Source organism: Hemiscyllium ocellatum, unplaced genomic scaffold, assembly GCF_020745735.1.
Source record: "Hemiscyllium ocellatum isolate sHemOce1 unplaced genomic scaffold, sHemOce1.pat.X.cur. scaffold_3674_pat_ctg1, whole genome shotgun sequence".
NCBI classification, from domain to species: domain Eukaryota; kingdom Metazoa; phylum Chordata; class Chondrichthyes; order Orectolobiformes; family Hemiscylliidae; genus Hemiscyllium; species Hemiscyllium ocellatum.
In genome coordinates, this window is record NW_026868555.1 from 19155 (window position 1) to 36727 (window position 17573).

The window sequence follows — 17573 nt, forward strand, 5'->3', positions numbered from 1 at the left end:
GGAGACAGAGAGAGAGAGAGAGAGCGACAGCAACAGAGGGAGACAGAGAGAGAAATGGAGACAGAGAGAGAGTGATGGAGAAAAAGAGAGTGTGATGGAGAGAGAGAGAGTAATGGAGAGAGAGAGTGATGGAGGGAGAGAGAGAGTGATGGAGACAGAGAGAGTGATGGAGACAGAGAGAGAGTGATGGAGACAGAGAGAGAGAGATGGAGACAGAGAGAGTGATGGAGAAAAAGAGAGAGTGATAGAGAGAGAGAGAGTGATGGAGAGAGAGAGAGTGATGGAGAGAGAGAGTGATGGAGGGAGAGAGAGAGTGATGGAGACAGAGAGAGAGAGAGAGAGAGAAAGACAGCAACAGAGGGAGAGAGAGAGAGAGAGAGAGAGATGGAGACAGAGACTGTGATGGAGACAGAGAGAGAGAGATGGGGACAGAGAGAGAGATGGAGACAGAGAGAGAGAGATGGAGAGAGTGAGAGAGATGGAGAGAGAGAGAGAGTGATGGAGACAGAGAGAGTGATGGAACAGAGAGAGAGTGATGGAGAGAGAGTGATGGAGAGAGAGAGTGATGGAGACAGAAAGAGAGAGACAGAGAGACAGAGAGAGTGATGGAGATAGAGAGAATGATGGAGACAGAGAGAGGGATGAAGCTGAGAGTGAGTGATGGAGAGAGAGAAAGTGATGGAGACAGAGAGAGTGATGGAGACAGAGAGAGAGTGATGGAGAGAGAGAGAGAGCGATGGAGACAGAAAGAGAGAGACAGAGAGACAGAGATGAAGACAGAGAGAGTGATGGAGATAGAGAGAGAGTGATGGAGACAGAGAGAGAGAGATGGAGACAGAGAGAGAGTGATGAAGACAGAGAGAGAGAGTGATGGAGACAGAGAGAGAGTGATGGAGAGAGAGTGATGGAGACGGAGAGAGATAGAGACACAGAGAGAGTGGTGGAGACACAGAGAGAGATGGAGACAGAGAGAGAGTGATGGAGAGAGAGTGATGGAGACGGAGAGAGAGAGACACAGAGAGAGTGGTGGAGACACAGAGAGAGAGAGATGAAGACAGAGAGAGAGAGTGATGGAGACAGAGAGAGTGATGGAGAGAGAGTGATGGAGACGGAGAGAGATAGAGACACAGAGAGAGTGGTGGAGACACAGAGAGAGAGAGAGATGGAGACAGAGAGAGACAGTGATGGAGACAGAGAGAGGGATGAAGCAGAGAGTGAGTGATGGAGAGAGAGAGAGTGATTGAGACAGAGAGAGTGATGGAGACAGAGAGAGAGAGCGAGAGTGATGGAGAGAGAGAGAGAGTGATGGAGACAGAAAGAGAGAGACAGAGACAGAGACAGAGAGACAGAGATGAAGACAGAGAGAGTGATGGAGACAGAGAGAGAGAGATAGAGACAGAGAGAGAGTGATGAAGACAGAGAGAGAGAGTGATGGAGACAGAGAGAGAGTGATGGAGAGAGAGTGATGGAGACGGAGAGAGATAGAGACACAGAGAGAGTGGTGGAGACACAGAGAGAGAGAGATGAAGACAGAGAGAGAGAGTGATGGAGACAGAGAGAGTGATGGAGAGAGAGTGATGGAGACGGAGAGAGATAGAGACACAGAGAGAGTGGTGGAGACACAGAGAGAGAGAGAGATGGAGACAGAGAGAGACAGTGATGGAGACAGAGAGAGGGATGAAGCAGAGAGTGAGTGATGGAGAGAGAGAGAGTGATTGAGACAGAGAGAGTGATGGAGACAGAGAGAGAGAGCGAGAGTGATGGAGAGAGAGAGAGAGAGTGATGGAGACAGAAAGAGAGAGACAGAGACAGAGACAGAGAGACAGAGATGAAGACAGAGAGAGTGATGGAGACAGAGAGAGAGAGATAGAGACAGAGAGAGAGTGATGAAGACAGAGAGAGAGAGTGATGGAGACAGAGAGAGTGATGGAGAGAGAGTGATGGAGAGAGAGTGATGGAGAGAGAGTGATGGAGACGGAGAGAGATAGAGATACAGAGAGAGTGATGGAGACAGAGAGAGAGAGGAAGACAGTAACAGAGAGAGAGAGAGAGAGAGAGGCAGAGTGACGGAAAGAGGGTGGGTGAGCTGCTGACAGAGCAGGAACAGCACAGCCAGAGTGCTGACCCAGCCTGCTCACCTGCCACCTCCACAATGTCCCCGGGAACGATCTCCCGAGCCTTTATCCTCTGCACCAGCTTCTTGTCCGTCCGGTACACCTTCCCCATCTCAGGCTCGTACTCCTTCAGGGCCTCGATGGCATCTTCAGCATTCCTCTCCTGCAGCATAGAAAGATCCCACGGGGGGGGGGGGGGTGGTTAGATAGGGGCAGATAGAGGCCGGAGGGTGGGGTGGGGGGCAAGAACAGGGAAGGATTCGGAGCGCCAGGCGGCGTTGGGTGTGGTTGAGTGAGACAAGTTTACGAGTCGCAGACAGTTGGCACACAGATGCAGCAAGTGATCTGGGAGGTTAGAGAATTCGTTGCGAAGGGGAGTGGATCGCGATAACACGGGAAAGTTTGCTGCCGTTGTATCGGCCATCAGTGAGCTCATATCTAGATTACTGTGTCTGGTTTCTATCTCCTAGCTGCTGGGAGTGCGTATGTGGTAAACCATTAGGTCTCGAACGATTTGTGGCATCTACTGTGCGCTGAAACGCAAGTGACTTTGGGAAAGCAGCCAAGCGAACCTTTCAGAGAGCCAAGGGATGGGAATTATTGTCCTTAATTGCTGCAAGAGATGATGGTGCCCTGCGCTGGGGGCAACTCTTTCTGAGCTTGGTCTGCCTTTCAAAAACAAGTCTCTCTCTCTCTCTCTCTGTCCGTGTTGAAATTCTCTCTCGGTTGAACTATTTAGGAACCCAATCTGGGTCCCAACATCTCATCTATCGTGTAAACTCTGACAAAGCTGAACTGTGATCACTCTCTCAAGAGGCTTGTAGCTGGCCAGACTGCCCTTGTGAGCTGAAAACTATCCGTCAGGCTGGCGGTTCGATCTTGTCAACAGGAAATTTGGCGGGCTGTGGAGAAACCACCAAATCTGATCCGCTGCTTTTCCACCGGCCAGGGAGGTGTTTTATCTCTCTCCGGTTCAAGCACCACCTCTGCCCAGCGGCTTGTCTTTGCGCACTGTGCGAGTGCGCATGTGTTGGGGTTAAAGGAGGGTGTGGCTGTAGTTCTGGAGTTATCGAGCTGGATCACTTGTGGGACAGTGCCCCTTCAGCACCAGCACATGGTGGCTCACACGGTGCTGCCTCACAGCGCCAGAACCTGGGTTTGACTCCAGCCTCGGCCGCCTGTCTGTGTGGAGTTTGCACCTTCTCGCGCGTGTGGTTTCCTCCAACAATCCCAAGATGTGCAGCTTGGGTAAATTGGCCATGCTAAATTACCCACAGTGTAGGTTAGGTGCATTAGTCAGGGGAGGGGAATAGGTTTGGGTGGGATACTCTTCAGCGGGTCAGTGTGGACATGCTGGGCCTGTTCCCACACTGTCGGGATCCTCTGATTCTCATTGCAATACCATCATGAAGCAACGTCCTTTTGCGTCGGAGGAGGTCCACTTGGATGATTCCTGGGAAGAAGGGGCTTGTATTATCAGGAAAGGTTGCAGTTTGTGAGAACGGGAGGTGATTTTTTTTTTTCTTTACCGAACTCACGGGACAAGGGCGTCACTGGACATAGAACATAGAACATAGAACATAGAAGGATACAGCGCAGTACAGGCCCTTCGGCCCTCGATGTTGCGCCGACCGAATCCTACCTAACCTATACTAGCCCAATAACTTCCAAATGCCTATCCAATGCCCGCTTAAATGACCATAAAGAAGGAGAGTTCACCACTGATACGGGCAGGGCATTCCATGAATTCACAACCCGCTGTGTGAAGAATCTACCCCTAACATCTGTCCTATACCTACCACCCCTTAATTTAAAGCTATGTCCCCTAGTAACACCTGACTCCATTAGCGGTAAAAGGTTCTTAGTATCTACCCTATCTAAACCCCTAATCATCTTATACACTTCTATCAGATCTCCCCTAAACCTTCTCTTCTCCAATGAGAACAGCCCCAAGTGCCTCAGCCTTTCCTCATAAGATTTTCCTACCATTCCAGGCAACATCCTGGTAAACCTCCTCTGCACTCGTTCTAAAGCTTCCACATCCTTCCTATAGTATGGCGACCAAAACTGCACACAATACTCCAGATGAGGCCGCACCAGAGTCTTATACAACTGCAACATGACCTCAGGACTCCGGAACTCAATTCCTCTGCCAATAAAGCCCAGTACACCATATGCCTTCCTCACAGCACATGAGGGGCCCTGTCCCCTAATTGTACCCCCCAATGTGGAGAAGGTGGGTGCGATGCTCCATCTTGAACTGCTGCGATCCAGCCCCACTCCGAGTGGTGCAGGGACAACCCCGCTCCACACACACAGCGCCGTGAGGGAGGGATTTCCCGGATTGTGACCTGGGACTTAGAAGGGCCGGCCGACTGATTTCCGAGTCAGGATGGTGAGCGGTGGCATCGCTGGCGAACCTCCCCACTTCCAATGGAGGGAAGGTCATTGGTGGAGCAGCTGGAGATGGTTGCGCTGAGGATCGGAAGGTGATCCTGAAACAGAGATGATCCTGAGGGGGGTGCCAGACAAGGTGATTGTGGAGAGGATGTTTCCCCTCCTTGGAGGGCAGCTGAAAGCTCCCTGTACCCTCCCCCCCCACCCCGCTCCCTACCTCAGGGTCTGGGGTCCTGAAGACGCTGGAGAGGTTCCCGAGAGATCAACGAGGGAATGGAGGGACAAGCAAGAGAGTGGCCGTCAGCCACAATGGGAATCGAGGGGCCGAGTGGCCTGCTGTCATGTGCTGTGGCCTCCAAGCCAGGCACGCCAAACTGATCTTCCCTCCGCCCTCAGGTCTGAAGTGGGGGACGTTCCCCGATGGTTACACCGTGTTCAGCTCCATTCCCCCCCCCCCCCCCCCCCCCCCCCCCCCCCCCCCCCCCCCCCCAGGTACTGAAGCAGTCTGGGTCCCAAACGCAGCAAGGTCCAGGCTTGGGCTAACCAGGGGCTACGTAAATGCTAGACAATGACCATCTTCAACAACAGCAAATCTAACCATCGCCCCCTTGACGTTCAATGGTGTTACCGTCACTGAATCCCCCCTCCCCCCACTATCAACATCCTGGGGGTTCCCATTGAGAGAGAATCTAACCATCGCCCCCTTGACGTTCAATGGTGTTACCGTCACTGAATCCCCCCTCCCCCACCCACTATCAACATCCTGGGGTTCCCATTGAGAGAGAATCTAACCATCGCCCCCTTGACGTTCAATGGTGTTACCGTCACTGAATCCCCCCTCCCCCCACTATCAACATCCTGGGGGTTCCCATTGAGAGAGAATCTAACCATCGCCCCATTGACGTTCAATGGTGTTACCGTCACTGAATCCCCCCTCCCTCACCCACCATCAACATCCTGGGGGTTCCCATTGAGCAGAAACTGACCCGGACCCCAGCCCCATCTCAATCCTGGGGCTCCAGGAGCAGGTCAGAGGCTGGGAATCCTGCAGCGGGTAGCTCCCCTCCTGACTGCTCACCACCACCCCCCAAACCTCCACCGCCCCCCAAACCCCCTAAAGTCTGTCCCACCTTGAAGAAGGCATAAGTTGGGAGGGTGAGGGAATACTCCCCACTCGGCCCAGACGAAGGGGGCAGCTCCGACAATGCTTGAGAAGTTTGACACCGTCTGGGAGAGAGCAGCTCCCCCCCACCTGATTGGCCCCACATCCACAAACACCCTGCCCTTCCCTCCCCCACCGACGCTCAGCAGCAGCAGTGTGTACCCTCTACAAGGTGCAGTGCGGGCATTTACCAACGATCCTCAAATACCACCATCCAGACCCACGGAGACTTCCATCCAGAAGGACATGGGGGGAGCAGATACACGGGAACACCAGCCCCCTGAAGGCTCCCCATCGTCCTGACTTGGAAATATATCGGCCGTTCCTTCAGAACAGAATCCTGGGATTCCCTCCCTAAGGGTCTACCGACAGCTGGAGACCTTGGAGCGCAGGTTCCTAGCTCCTTGAAAGTGGAGTCGCAGGTAGATAGGATAGTGAAGGCAGCGTTTGGTATGCTTTCCTTTATTGGTCAGAGTATTGAGTACAGGAGTTGGGAGGGTCATGTTGTGGCTGGACAGGACATCGGTTAGGGGCCACTGTTGGAATATTGCGTGCAATTCTGGTCTCCTTCCTATCGGAAAGATGTTGTGGAACGTGAAAGGGTTCAGAGAAGATTGACAAGGATGTTGGAGGGTCTGAGCTACAGGGAGAGGCTGAACAGGCTGGGGCTGTTTTCCCTGGAGCGTCGGAGGCTGAGGGGTGACCTTATAGAGGTTTATAAAATCATGAGGGGCATGGATAGGGTAAATAGGCAAATTCTTTTCCCTGGGGTGGGGGGAGTGCAGAACAAGAGGGCATAGGTTTGGGGTGAGAGGGGAAAGATATAAAAGAGACCTAAGGGGCAACGTTTTTACCCAGAGGGTGGTACGTGTGTGGAATGAGCTGCCAGAGGATGTGGTGGAGGCTGGTACAACTGCAACATTTAAGAGGCATCTGGATGGGGATATGAATAGGAAGGGTTTGGGGGGATATGGGCCGGGTGCTGGCAGGTGGGACTAGATTGGGTTGGGATATCTGGTCGGCATGGACGGATTGGACTGAGAGAGAGAGAGAGAGAGAGAGAGGGGGACTGAGAGACACCAGTCAGTGTACAGATATCTCCCTGAGAGAAAGAGGGGGACTGAGAGACACCAGTCAGTGTACAGATATCTCCCTGAGAGAGAGAGAGGGGACTGAGAGACACCAGTCAGTGTACAGATATCTCCCTGAGAGAGCGAGAGAGAGAGAGAGAGAGAGAGAGAGAGAGAGTATTTGTTAAAATTCCAGTTTTAGGATGTGGGTGTTGCCTTCCAGATGGCCATTTAGCGCCAATTGCCCACAGGGCTGTTTGGAGTGAGTCATATTGCTGTGGGTCTGGAGTCACATGTTGGTCAGACCAGGGGAGGATGGCAGATTTCCTTCCTCAGTGAACCAGGCAGGAGCAGACTGGAGGCTCAGAGAATTTCAGATGGCCGAGTCAGAGGGGTTGGGAGCTGGGGAAAGTGTGTGCCAGGGGTGGGATTGTCCTGCTTCAGACGGGAGACGAGACGGCATCTCTTCTCTCTGAGGACTGGGGGCGAGTGGGAGCAGGGCGTCGGAGGGTCTGGCTTGGAGAGGGTGGTTTCTGAGGAGACCGATGAGGGGAGCGGGAGGAGCAGTCGGAGCCCCCACCTTACCTGCCACACGCCGACCACTGCGTTTGCGATGAGGATCAGCAGGATGACAAAGGGCTCCACGAAGGCGGTGACTGTCTCCTCTCCCTCCTCAAACCAGGCCAGGACCTGCGATGGAACAGAGAAACGGAGAGTCAGCACGCACCGGGTGCCGACAGATCGACCCGCCGACAAAAAAATCTCGCGCACAGGGAACGGTTCCAGCTCCTTGCGAGAGAGGCGTCCTGTGTTTCTCTGGCTCTGTCCGCCCTCTCTCCCTCCCTGCATCGCCCGTCGCCTCGCCTCTGAGTCAGACGGCTACTACTGCAGCAGCACCGCTCTCACAGAGCGTCGGGGACTGACTGAGCGTTAACTCCACCCCGGTTAACCAGGGACGGGGGGAGAGGATCGTCCACCAGAGGAGGCCGCCAGAGGGTTGGGAAAGCTTTAAAAACCCACCAGAGCCGACCGGTAAAACGAATGACGGGGAGGTGCCAGAGTTGGACGGGGGCGGACAATGAGAGGACACCAGGGTTCACTTAAAATCACAAGCTGTTCCTTGGTAGCAGAGCGAGGAAATCATCTTTGAGGGTAAACGTGCAAGTAATTTAAAACAGAAGAGACCAGGAAACGAAAACGAGGGAGAGAATAAACCCTGGGGGTAACATGAAAATGGACTGTAAGAGCTTTGTTGAGCAGGAGAAAAGGAGGAGAGAAGCTAAAGTGGGCATCAGCCCCTGAGAGGACGAGGCCAGGGGAATAATAATGAAGGAGCTGCAGACAGCATCCCCAAAAACTTCACAATCAGAAAAGACGTGGGGAGAGGACACAAACAGGGACACTGATGGGCTTGGAGATCGATCAATGGCCTGGCACATCTCCAGGTTGGAGATGGTAGATGTTCTGGCAGGAATCTTTTCAGAATTCCTGAGGTCCCGGAACTCAAAAAGAAACTGCCAATGCAACACCTTTCTTTAAACAGAAAGGAAGGGGAGAGAGGGGAAAACAAACATCAGGCAACTATAGTCAGGTTAGCTTCATGTCAGTTACTGGGAAAATTCAGACGTTCATTCTGAGGGATTTAATCGCAGTTAGAAATCCGTTTTACAATCAAGCACTCCACAGGACAGGGACAGCACGGGGTTAGATACAGAGTCAAGCTCCAAATACACTGTCCCCCCCATCCCAGGGACAGGGACAGCACGGGGTTAGATACAGAGTCAAGCTCCAAATACACTGTCCCCCCCATCCCAGGGACAGGGACAGCACGGGGTTAGATACAGAGTCAAGCTCCAAATACACTGTCCCCCCCATCCCAGGGACAGGGACAGCACGGGGTTAGATACAGAGTAAAGCTCCCTCTACACTGTCCCCCCCCCATCCCAGGGACAGGGACAGCACGGGGTTAGATACAGAGTCAAGCTCCAAATACACTGTCTCCAACCCCAACCCCCCCCCCCCCCTCCCCAATCCCAGGGACAGGGACAGCATAGGGTCAGATGCAGGGGAAAGCTCTCTCTACACTGACCCTTCGACAGTGCAGAGTACCCTCGGTCCTCACCCTCCCACAGTACGGGGCTCCCTCAGCACTGACCCTCCCACAGTGCGGGGCTCCCTCAGCACTGACCCTCCCACAGTGCGGGGCTCCCTCAGCATTGACCCTCCCACAGTGCGGGGCTCCCTCGGCGCTGACCCTCCCACAGTGCGGGGCTCCCTCGGCACTGACCCTCCCACAGTGCGGGGCTCCCTCGGCACTGACCCTCCCACAGTGTGGGGCTCCCTCAGCATTGACCCTCCCACAGTGCGGGGCTCCCTCGGCACTGACCCTCCCACAGTGCGGGGCTCCCTCAGCGCTGACCCTCCCACAGTGTGGGGCACCCTCAGCACTGACCCTCCCACAGTGCGGAGCTCCCTCAGCACAGACCCTCCCTCAGTGCGGAGCTCCCTCAGCACAGACCCTCCCTCAGTGCGGGGCTCCCTCAGCATTGACCCTCCCACAGTGCGGGGCTCCCTCAGCGCTGACCCTCCCACAGTGCGGGGCTCCCTCAGCACAGACCCCCCCTCAGTGCGGGACTCCCTCAGCATTGACCCTCCCACAGTGCGGGGCTCCCTCAGCGCTGACCCTATAACAGTGCCCACTCCCTCAGCGCTGACCCTCCAACGTTGCCCACTCCCTCAGTGCCGACCCTCCAACAGTGCCCACTCCCTCAGTGCTGACCCTCCGACAATGCCCACTCCCTCAGTGCCGACCCTCCAACAGTGCCCACTCCCTCAGTGCCGACCCTCCAACAGTGCCCACTCCGTCAGCGCTGACCCTCCGACAGTGCCCACTCCCTCAGCACTGACCCTCTGACAGTGCGGCACTCCCTCAGCGCTGACCCTCCGACAGTGCGGCACTCCCTCAGTGCTGACCCTCTGACAGTGCGGCGCTCCCTCAGTACAGACATGAGCCCTGATTTGACACACTGGCGTGGAAAAGGTTAAAGCTTCCTTCAAAGTGACCTTTCAGATGTGGTATGTGTTCCTCTACGTTAACAGGTAACATTACCCACACCGATATTTGATTACTTAATCCTCTTCTCTCACATATCAAGCAGTTGAACTCTACCAGAGCTGGTGGAGGGGCAGTCCAGCAATCCTGATAACAACCTCAAGACAGACTGAGTGGGTCTGGGACAGCACCGGGTCAGATACAGAGGAAAGCTCCCTCTACACTGTCCACCCCCATCCCAGGGACAGGGACAGCACGGGGTTAGGTACAGAGTAAAGCTCCCTCTACACTGTCCCCCCATCCCAGAGACAGGGACAGCACGGGGTTAGATACAGAGGAAAGCTTCCTCTACACAATCCCCATTAAACACTGGCAAAGTTAAAAAATCAGTGCTGAGGGAGCATTACACGGTCGGACGGTCAGCTGAGGGAGTGCCTATCTCTGCAGCCTCCTCCAACCCCCTTCTACCCCCCTTCCTACCCCTGTAACCCCCTCCGACCCCCTACTATCCCCCTCCCTATCTCTGCAACCCCCTTCTTCCCCTACACCCCCTCCCTGTCTCTGTAACCCCCTACACCCCCTCCCTATCTCTCTAACCCCCTACACCCCCTCCCTATCTCTCTAACCCCCTACACCCCCTCCCTATCTCTGTACCCCCTACACCCCCTCCCTATCCCTATAACTCCCCTGACACCCCCTCCCTATCTCTGTAACCCCCCTCCAGCCACCCCCTATCGTTGTAACCCCCTACACCCCCTCCCTATCTCTGTAACCCCCTACACCCCCTCCCTATCTCTGTACCCCCTACACCCCCTCCCTATCTCTGTACCCCCTACACCCCCTCCCTATCTCTGTAACCCCCCTCCAGCCCCCCCATCTCTGTAACCCCCTACACCCCTCCCTATCTCTGTAACCCCCCTCCAGCCCCTCCCTATCGTTGTAACCCCCTACACCCCCTCCCTATCTCTGTAACCCCCTACACCCCCTCCCTATCTCTGTAACCTCCTACACCCCCTCCCTATCTCTGTAACCCCCTACACCCCCTCCTTACCTCTGTACCCCCTACACCCCCTCCCTATCTCTGTCACCTCCTCCAGTCCCTACCTCCTCCTCCCCACCATCTCTGTAATATGGTCCACCTCCCACACCCCTCTCGATCTCTCCAGCCTGAGTACACTCATGTGATTCCAGCGTCTCTCCAGCATCTCCCTGATTCCCATTGCTGGACCATCTCCAGCTGTCAGGTTAGGCCAGTGGCTCCTGACATCTGGAAACCTCTCCCTGAGTCTCTCCCTCCGTCCCCTCGCTGTCTGTTGGAACCCCTGTTTCAGTGTAACCTCACTGGGCTGGGTCTCTGGTCGCTAATATCCCTTTACTTGGTTCGGGCCCAACTGATCATCTCACTGCCAGCCCTGGGGGATAGCTTCAGCACTGATACCATGTGAAAGGTGCCGCGTAAATGCCGATTATTGCCATCGGCTTCAGGTGTAGTGGCATCAGAGTGAAACAGCCTGTCTGCGCCTTGGCCGGCTTTGCTGCTCTGCCGGAGGGCGGCACCTGCCCCCCGCAACGGCTAAAGGTGATCCCTGGCGTGCAGCGCGCTACTCTGGAGGGGAGTTGTAATGACAGTGTGACATGTTTACATAGGCCTGCCGCACTTGCCGTGACATCAGAACTGTCAATGGGATGGGGGGGGGGGGCGGATAGACGGCCCGGCCCAGTCTGCAGTGGGATGTGGCAGCCCAGAAACCCACGGGGGTCCTTCAGATGGTGTGTCAAACTTCTGGTGAATTTCTCTCAGCACTTCTCCCTGCTTCCATCTCTGTCTCTCTCTCTCTCTCTCTCTCTCTCTGTCTCTATATCTCTTTGTATCTCCACAACTCCACATCTCCCTTTCTCTCTGTCTGTCTTTCTATCCAGCACTCTCTCTTTCACTCTCTCCCCTCTGTCTCTCTATCTCTCACACTCTCTCTCCCCGTCATGCCATCTATCCCTCTCTCTCGCTCTCTTTCTGTATCTCATATCTCCCCATCTCTCTCTCTCTCTCCATGTGTCTCTCTCCATCTCTCTCTGTATGTCCAAATATCTCGTTTACTCTCTCCCTCTCTCTCTGTCTCTCTCTATTCTACAATATATCTCTCTTTTTCTTTATCTCCATCTCTCTCTCTCTCTTGCTGTATCTCCATATCTCTCTTTCAGTCTTTCCCTCTCTCAGTCTCTCTGTCTTTCTCTATATCTCCATAGCTTTCTTTCAGTGTCTCTCTCTCTCTCTCATCCCTTCTGTCTCCCCCTCTCTCTCCATGTTGTACGACTCTATGACTCTGTCTGTCTCTCTCTCTCTCTCTCCCAGTATTGTCATATCTTTTTCCATATCTCCATATCTCTCTTTCACTCTCTCCCTCTCTCTGTCTTTCTCTCTATCTCCATAACTCTTTCAATCTCTCCCTTTCTCTCTCTCTCTCTCTCGCTCTGTCTCTCCCTCTCTCTCTGTTACCGTGCTGAATGACTCTATAACTGTGTTGCCATATCCTTTTCTGGATCCTCATATCTCTCTCTCTCTCTCTCTCAGCCGCTCCAGCTGAAGATGCCAGCTCCTGATTTAGATGAGATGTTTAAGATGTAACTATAACCCTTTCTATTTCGCTGATTTGAATAACTTTCGGGAGCTGGGTGTTTAATTCCAGCGCACCACTGAATGACAGGAAGCAGGTGTCCTGCCTCATCGATCCCTCACTCCCTCGTCTGTCTGCCCACTTTCCCCTCTCAAACACACGAGTCCGAGTGCGGTCTGACCCAGACCGGGAGCGTACACGGGGCTCCGAGTGCGGTCTGACCCAGACCGGGAGCGTACACGGGGCTCCGAGTGCGGTCTGACCCAGACCGGGAGCGTACACGGGGCTCCGAGTGCGGTCTGACCCAGACCGGGAGCGTACACGGGGCTCCGAGTGCGGTCTGACCCAGACCGGGAGGTGTACACGGGGCTCCGAGTGCGGTCTGACACAGACCGGGAGCGTACGCGGGGCTCCGAGTGCGGTCTGACCCAGACCAGGAGCGTACGCGTGGCTCCGAGTGCGGTCTGACCCAGACCGGGAGCGTACGCGGGGCTCCGAGTGCGGTCTGACCCAGACCGGGAGCGTACGCGGGGCTCCGAGTGCGGTCTGACCCAGACCGGGAGCGTACGCGGGGCTCCGAGTGCGGTCTGACCCAGACCGGGAGCGTACGCGGGGCTCCGAGTGCGGTCTGACCCAGACCGGGAGCGTACGCGGGGCTCCGAGTGCGGTCTGACCCAGACCGGGAGCGTACGCGGGGCTCCGAGTGCGGTCTGACCCAGACCGGGAGCGTACGTGGGGCTCCGAGTGCGGTCTGACCCAGACCGGGAGCGTACACGGGGCTCCGAGTGCGGGTCTGACCCAGACCGGGAGGTGTACGCGGGGCTCCGAGTGCGGTCTGACCCAGACCGGGAGGTGTACACGGGGCTCCGAGTGCGGTCTGACCCAGACCGGGAGCGTACGCGGGGCTCCGAGTGCGGTCTGACCCAGACCGGGAGCGTACGCGGGGCTCCGAGTGCACTCTGACCCGGACCAGGAGCGTACGCGGAGCTCCGAGTGCGGTCTGACCCAGACCGGGAGCGTACGCGGGGCTCCGAGTGCGGTCTGACCCAGACCGGAGCGTACACGGGGCTCCGAGTGCGGTCTGACCCAGACCGGGAGCGTACGCGGGGCTCCGAGTGCGGTCTGACCCAGACCGGGAGCGTACGCGGGGCTCCGAGTGCGGTCTGACCCAGACCGGGAGCGTACGCGGGGCTCCGAGTGCGGTCTGACCCAGACCGGGAGCGTACGCGGAGCTCCGAGTGCGGTCTGACCCAGACTGGGAGCGTACGCGGGGCTCCGAGTGCGGTCTGACCCAGACTGGGAGCGTACACGGGGCTCCGAGTGCAGTCTGACCCAGACTGGGAGCGTACGCGGGGCTCCGAGTGCACTCTGACCCGGACCAGGAGCGTACACGGGGTTCCGAGTGCGGTCTGACCAAGGTACGAAGCATTACTTACGAAGGAGATGCATGCTGCCAGCAACAGAATTCGTACCAACAAGTCTTCAAACTGCTCGACTACCAGTTGCCAAAGTGTTTTCCCTGGGGGTCAGAAGATGCAGGAAGCATTGTTAGCTCCGACGCAAACAAACCTGACAATGAAAGTCCGGTGATGCGGGAGGGGGCGGAGTGCTTCGGTTTGCCGTGACCGTCTGGGATCGCTCCCCTCGGAGGGGAGAATGCTCAGAGCGAGGTGGGTCGGTGGGGAGATTGAATCTCGAGGCACACAGGGGTTTCGACTGAATGGTGAGTGATTCCCCCGGGGCAGGAGGATGGGGAAGCAGAGAAGGGGGGCCTGGAATGGGGCCGAGCGGGGTGGGGAAGGGGGGAGACCGGGGCAATCGTTGCCCATGCAGTGAGTTGGGGTGAGAAATAAAAACCCAGCAGGTGGAACATAACAGGCCAGCTCCTGCATTTGGGCAGGAGGAATAGAGGGGCTGACTATTATTTAAATGGAGAATGACTGCAGAAAGCCATAGCACCGGGGGGGATTTGGCAACCAGGACAACGGCAGTGATGGGCTGAATGGCCTTTTCCAGCTGTGGGAATCCTCTCTCAAGTGGGATCAGGGGTGTTTGGGATCAGGCTGGTAAGGCGAGAAGGCCTGGGATATGTTGGACACTTCCCTCCGAGTCATTCCCCTCCCTCCCTCCCATCACTCTCCCTCGAGTGTCTTGGATACCCCCCCGCCAATACTGTTCCAACACCACGAGTGACTCCAAGACCGGTACCTTCTTCAGCTGGTAGCTCTGTCATTGATACCGCCATTGTTCACAGGAGCCCCAGGGAGGGAGGGAGGGGCAAGGTGGTGGTCAGGTAGAGAGGGGGAGAGAGAGGGAGAGAGAGAGAGAGAGAGAGATTGTTAATTTTACAGCAGGGAAACAGTTAATTACACATGCTCACACTTTCCCAGCCTCTCTTAGACACACACGTACTCTCACACACATCTGTGCACACCCACACACACAAACTACACACATCATCCCACATACATTCACACACACTCACATACAAACACTCACTCTCTGATATGTAATCACTTACACACACTCTCCCTCACACACATACACTGTCACACATTCACTCTCTCTAACACATGAACTCACAAACACACACTCAGACACACACACACACACACACACTCTCTCATACATAAACACTCTCAAAGGCACTCTCTCACACTCTCACCATCATGCATACACTCTCATACACTCACACACGCTCTCAAACTCACTCATACACTCACAGGCACTCACTCACACACTCTCACATGTTCTCTCTCAAACACAATCGCTCTCTTGCATTCACTCTCTCACACAAACACATACTCTCATTTACTTACACACATACACAGACGCTCAGCCCCACAGCAATCACACACAGTCTCTCACTCAAACACTCTCACACAGTCTCTCTCACGCACACACTCTCAGACACACACACACACTCTCTCTCTCATGCGCACACTCTCAGACACAACACTCACACACACAGACACTCTCTCTCACACACATACTTCCTCTCTCTCATGCACACACTCCCTCTCTGTCACGCGCACACTCCCTCTCTCTCACGCGCACACTCTCATACACACTCTCACACACACACTCTCCCTCTCTCTCACGGGCACACTCCCTCTCTCTCTCTCTCTCACACACACACACACACTCCCTCTCTCTCACGCACACACACTCCCTCTCTCTCACGCACACACTCCCTCTCTCTCTCACACACACTCTCCCTCTCTCTCACGGGCACACTCCCTCTCTCTCTCACACACTCTCCCTCTCTCTCACGCACACACACTCCCTCTCTCTCTCACACACACACTCCCTCTCTCTCTCACACGCAGACTCCCTCTCTCTCTCACGTGCAGATTCCCTCTCTCTCTCACGGGCACACTCCCTCTCTCTCACGGGCACACTCCCTCTCTCTCTCACGGGCACACTCCCTCTCTCTCTCACACGCACACTCCCTCTCTCTCTCACGGGCACACTCCCTCTCTCTCTCACGTACACGCTCCCTCTCTCTCATGGGCACACTCCCTCTCTCTCTCACACACACACAGCCACTCAGAAGGACTACAATCACGCCCACCCCAGCATCAGGAGCCCTGTGTCAACAATCCGCTCCCATCCAACGCTGGCTTTGCTCTCAGCCCGCGCTGTGCCCTGCACACCCCTCCCACCCCTCGCCTGCCCCACAGCCCGGGGGGCTCACCATTGGGTCCATACTTGTCGAAGTTCTTCTTGACCTGCTCCGGCGACAGTCCGGTCAGCTCGCTGACACCAAAGTAGGCCAAGCACTCCTCAGTGGTCTTGGTGTGACCGTTCTCCATGCTCTCAGGCTAATCGCTCCAGGCGACACGACACGACGATGGGGAGGACGGGAACCCGCCCGGGCGGGTAGGGGTGGGGGGGGGGGCGGGGGTAGATTGGAGCGAGATCCCGCTGTGAGGGGTGGGTGGGGGGGGGGGGAGCGGGTGAGAATGGGGTTGGGGACTGGGTCTTCGCCCAGCGGTCGCTGGTGGGTGATCTCTCAGCTGCCCGGTATTCCCGAACGATCCGCTCTGGTCTCCTCCGGCTCCCGGGAGGCGGGTGGGTGGGTCGGTTGGGGTGGGTGGGTGGGTGGCGCCTGTAGGAGGAGGGGGGGCAGGGGGGGGCGGGGGGGAGGGGAAACGGCACGGGACCGAAGCCCTTTCTCAATCCCTCGCACTCGACAGACCAGCCCCCGGCGTCTGCTGGAGGGCAGCTTATAGCTGTGGGGGTGTCGCCCGGGACCTCCCCTTGTCCCGCCTCTCCTTCCCCCCCACCCCCCCACCCCTCCCCGAATCACCCACCACCTCCTCCCCTCTCCTGGACCGGACCAGTCCCATCCCGTCCTGCAATCTCCAAAGCCACCCCCTCCACCACCCTCCCCAGCTGCTCGGATGGAAATAGCCCGGGAGTGGGGAGGAAAAACAGACAGAGAGAGAGATGGAGGGATAGAGAGAGAGAGAGAGAGAGAGAAACAGACGTCATAGAAGCTGCCTTTCATTGCCAGGGATGGAGATATGTGCTGACAGGCTGGACGTCCCGGGAACGGTGGCGTGGTATAACAGCTATGGTACCTCTCTCTCTGACATTGCAACGAGGAGAGAGAGAGAGAGAGAGAGAGAGGAAACGGAGGGAGAGGGAGGGAGAGAAAGAAAGAGACAGAGAGAAAATGAAGGACAGAGAGCTAGATCAACTGACAGAGAAAGAGCAAGAGGGAGAGACAGAGAGAGCGCGCGCAGGAGGCATAGAGACAGACTGACAAAGTCTGAAAGAAACGGACATGGAGAGAGAGAGAGGGGGACAGAGGGAGGTACAGAGAGAGAGAGAGACAGAGAGAGACAGAGAAAGAGAGACCGGGTAAGAAACAGAGATAGAGAGATATATAGAAGACAGAGAAAGGAGAGTGAGGTGGAGAGATGGGGGGAGAGAGAGAGAGAGAGACAGAGAGACACAGAGAGAGGGAGAGATGGAGAAAGAGAGGGTCAGAGGCAGGGACAGAGACACAGAGAGAGGGAGAGATAGAGACAGAGAGAGGGAGAGATGGAGGAGAGAGGGTCAGAGGCAGGGACAGAGACACAGAGAGAGGGAGAGATAAAGACATAGAGAGAGGGAGATGGAGACAGAGAGGGTCAGAGACAGAGAGAGGGAGAAATG

At 55.9% G+C, this 17573-nt stretch overlaps 1 protein-coding gene across 1 annotated transcript in view; it reads right to left on the bottom strand.

Moving 5' to 3' along the window:
• The window catches only part of LOC132813405 (sarcoplasmic/endoplasmic reticulum calcium ATPase 1-like), a 35711-nt gene extending 19025 nt beyond the window's left edge, over nt 1–16686 (bottom strand). Inside the window, exons 1-5 of the mRNA XM_060823145.1 lie at nt 16105–16686; nt 14616–14633; nt 13844–13926; nt 7329–7433; nt 2139–2277 (exon numbers count right to left, since the gene is read on the bottom strand). Coding sequence (XP_060679128.1) covers nt 2139–2277; nt 7329–7433; nt 13844–13926; nt 14616–14633; nt 16105–16222 — 463 coding nt within the window. The 5' untranslated portion in view covers nt 16223–16686. The remainder of the gene's footprint in view (nt 1–2138; nt 2278–7328; nt 7434–13843; nt 13927–14615; nt 14634–16104) is intronic.
• Between the last annotated feature and the right edge of the window lie 887 nt (nt 16687–17573).